This window comes from Perca flavescens, chromosome 2 (genome assembly GCF_004354835.1).
Source record: "Perca flavescens isolate YP-PL-M2 chromosome 2, PFLA_1.0, whole genome shotgun sequence".
NCBI classification, from domain to species: domain Eukaryota; kingdom Metazoa; phylum Chordata; class Actinopteri; order Perciformes; family Percidae; genus Perca; species Perca flavescens.
In genome coordinates, this window is record NC_041332.1 from 31686495 (window position 1) to 31689351 (window position 2857).

General features: G+C 42.2%; 1 protein-coding gene across 1 annotated transcript in view; it reads left to right on the plus strand.

Annotated features, from left to right (window-relative positions):
* The first annotated feature begins 757 nt into the window (after positions 1-757).
* Positions 758-2857, plus strand: part of pdia2 (protein disulfide isomerase family A, member 2) — a 5639-nt gene continuing 3539 nt past the window's right edge. Inside the window, exons 1-2 of the mRNA XM_028564077.1 lie at positions 758-1061; positions 1777-1986. Of these exons, the coding sequence (XP_028419878.1) occupies positions 785-1061; positions 1777-1986 (487 nt within the window). The 5' untranslated portion in view covers positions 758-784. The remainder of the gene's footprint in view (positions 1062-1776; positions 1987-2857) is intronic.

Below are 2857 nucleotides of genomic sequence, written 5' to 3' on the forward strand. Positions count from 1 at the left end.
CTTTTAAAGGCCAGTTATTTCATGGATCCAGGATACTATGCATCCTGATAAAGTTCCCTTGGCTTTTGGAATAAAAATAGCCCCACATCATCACATACCATTCACCATACCTAGAGATTGGCATGGGTTACTTTCCATAAAATCATCTCTCAATGCAAATCAAACCAGCTATTAGGCTAACACGTGGCAGGAAACTGCTGACATGTTACTGGCAGTACTTGACTCCAAATAGCCCTCAGGTCTGGATTTTTCGAGGCCTGTCTTTTCTGTTAACGTTAGAGAGGAGGGAGAGGTGAAAGTGTTTGCTTTAGGTTAAATAAAGGGAAATAGTGAGATAAAAGAGTCGAGGGAAGATAAAAATCCACATAATTACTGTGCTCCCTTGCCGTTTTTAGGTAAATGAGGTTCTGATAAGGCCTAGAGAGAGAGGAGTGAATAGAAGTAAACACATGTACATGCTACCATCTGATGCGTGACGAGTTCTAAAAGCTAAAGACACAATAAAAAAAATTGTCAGAGAAGAATCAATAAAAGAGGGAGGAGGGAAAGAGTTGGTGTAGCGTTGAAAGTCAATCATCCAGTTTGCTCCATTCTGAATCTACAGGGCAGTATTTGATTGGTTTAGAGTCCCGTGAAGGTGCACCGTCTGATTGGATGACAGGGAAGGCCAGTAAAATTTTGACACACACTCTCCATCTTAGACACATAAAGGTACAAACTTTTAGTGACCCATGTACTGTGGGTTTCCATACATGAGCAGAGGTACCAGAGCAGAAACGCAAACATGAGGATGCACACACTTTTGTCCGTAACTCTGCTGGGCCTGCTGCTGTGGGCCTCCTGCATCCGGGCTGACGACACAGACGCCAAACAGACAGAATCACAAGAAGACGCATCGGAGGAGACGACAGAAGAGAATTCAGGAGAGGAGGAGGACACCAAAGAGCCACCAAAGAAAGAGAAAACAACAGAGATAGAGGAGGAGAAAGATGTGATGGTTCTCCACATCAACAACTTTGCCAGAGCACTCAGCGAGAATCAGTATCTACTGGTGGAATTCTGTAAGTAGTTATGATTTATATCAAATGTAGAGTGCACCCTGTTAATGATGAATAAACTCTTGTGCCATATAGGTGCAAAGAATTTCATCAAATCTATTTTTCTTTTCTGAGACCATGTTATATTTGTGTTGCTTTTTTAGAATGGATTGTTATTGACCAGTTTTGTGTTAAAAGGTGTCGAAGAATGGTACGTTCCTAAAGAAGACATGCAGAGTAGAATGGATATGGAGGTTCATTCTTGACCTTGGATACGCATACTAAAATGTAGCTGAAGAAGGCCGTGGGACAACTTAACTTGGTGGACCTTGAGTTTAGAGTATTCATCACAGGATACGTGTCTTTTTGTCTTTTCTAGCGCTCATGAGCTCCGAGGCGTTATCATACAAATGTGCAAACACGTGGCCTCTCCTGTCCAGATGCTCTCTTGGTTCAACTCTCCCACAGATGAGCTCAGCACTGCCAGTGGAGGGGTCCAGACAAGGAAAAGAGAAAAGGGGAAAAAGCCTGAGCCAAACTGCTATCAGCAGCTTATTTCCATGTGTATCTTTGCATGTGATAGCAAGAACTGGACAGAACAGAGGCCCGTTGAGTAGCTGGATGTCTGCTGCTTTGGTTATTTACTTCCAGTATTTCTTCTACACGGAAACATTTAAACGCAGTCCCATGCTGTATAAAGAGATTAACTATCTGTGTGTGTGTGTGTGTGTGTGTGTAGATGCTCCCTGGTGTGGCCACTGCCAACAGCTTGAGCCTCTTTACGCAGAGGCTGCTGGGAAGCTGAAGGAGGAAGAAGCAGCAGCGGTGCGTTTGGCCAAAGTGGACGCCACAGTAGAGACGGAGCTGGCCGAAGAGTTTGACATCGGAGGCTTCCCAACTCTGAAACTGTTTGTAAACGGAGACCGCAAGCAGCCTGTCGACTACACTGGTAAACACACAATGTAACTGTAGAATGGTAAAATGGTAAAAAACACACACACACACACACACACACATACCCATATCAGCCCTTCATTTCACCACTCCCTTCATACCTTCCCATGCTCCAGTGTCCACACACAATGTAACTGTAGACTAAACTGGTAAACACACACACACACACACAATATAAAGCCACTGTCAAGCTTCTCAGATTCACAACCACATGTGCCTAGTCATCACTAACTGTAACCTGAACAGCTGTGTGTGTGTGTGTGTTACCTTACCTGTTCTCTGCTAAACCTGTCTACCGTCTTTTACACGCCTTAAGCTGTTTGATTGGATCAACAGTATTTTGTCTTTAATGTTTGAATGCGTAAATCAACTGTATTTTATTTCATCTTATTTCATTTTATGTTTTCTTTTAACATCTGGCTAAAGACATTTTTTGGGAAACATGTTTTCTTAGCTGACAACATTGAAACCACCCTCATTTTTGTATTCTAGGTAAATCTTACCCCGCAGGCGATTATCTTAGCGTAACTTAGCTTTGATTGGTTTATTTTAGCTTAGCATAAATACTGCAAACAAAGGGAAACAGCTACCCTTGCTCTCTCCAAAAAGCACCTCTAAAGTTACTGGATGAAGGATTCTAACCCCCTGTAAAACCATGTGTCGTTTTCACACCTCAGTTTTTGCAAGTAAATAAACAATATATAACGTTTATGTGCTTTACAGGTATTTTTGAACTGTGCACAGAGGTTAGCTGTTTTCACCGGTTTCCAGTCTTTATGCTACACTTAGCTAACCACATGCTGACATGTAGCTTCATATTTAGAAATATATGTAAAAATGTCAACGTTTTCCTGTTTGCCTGTATG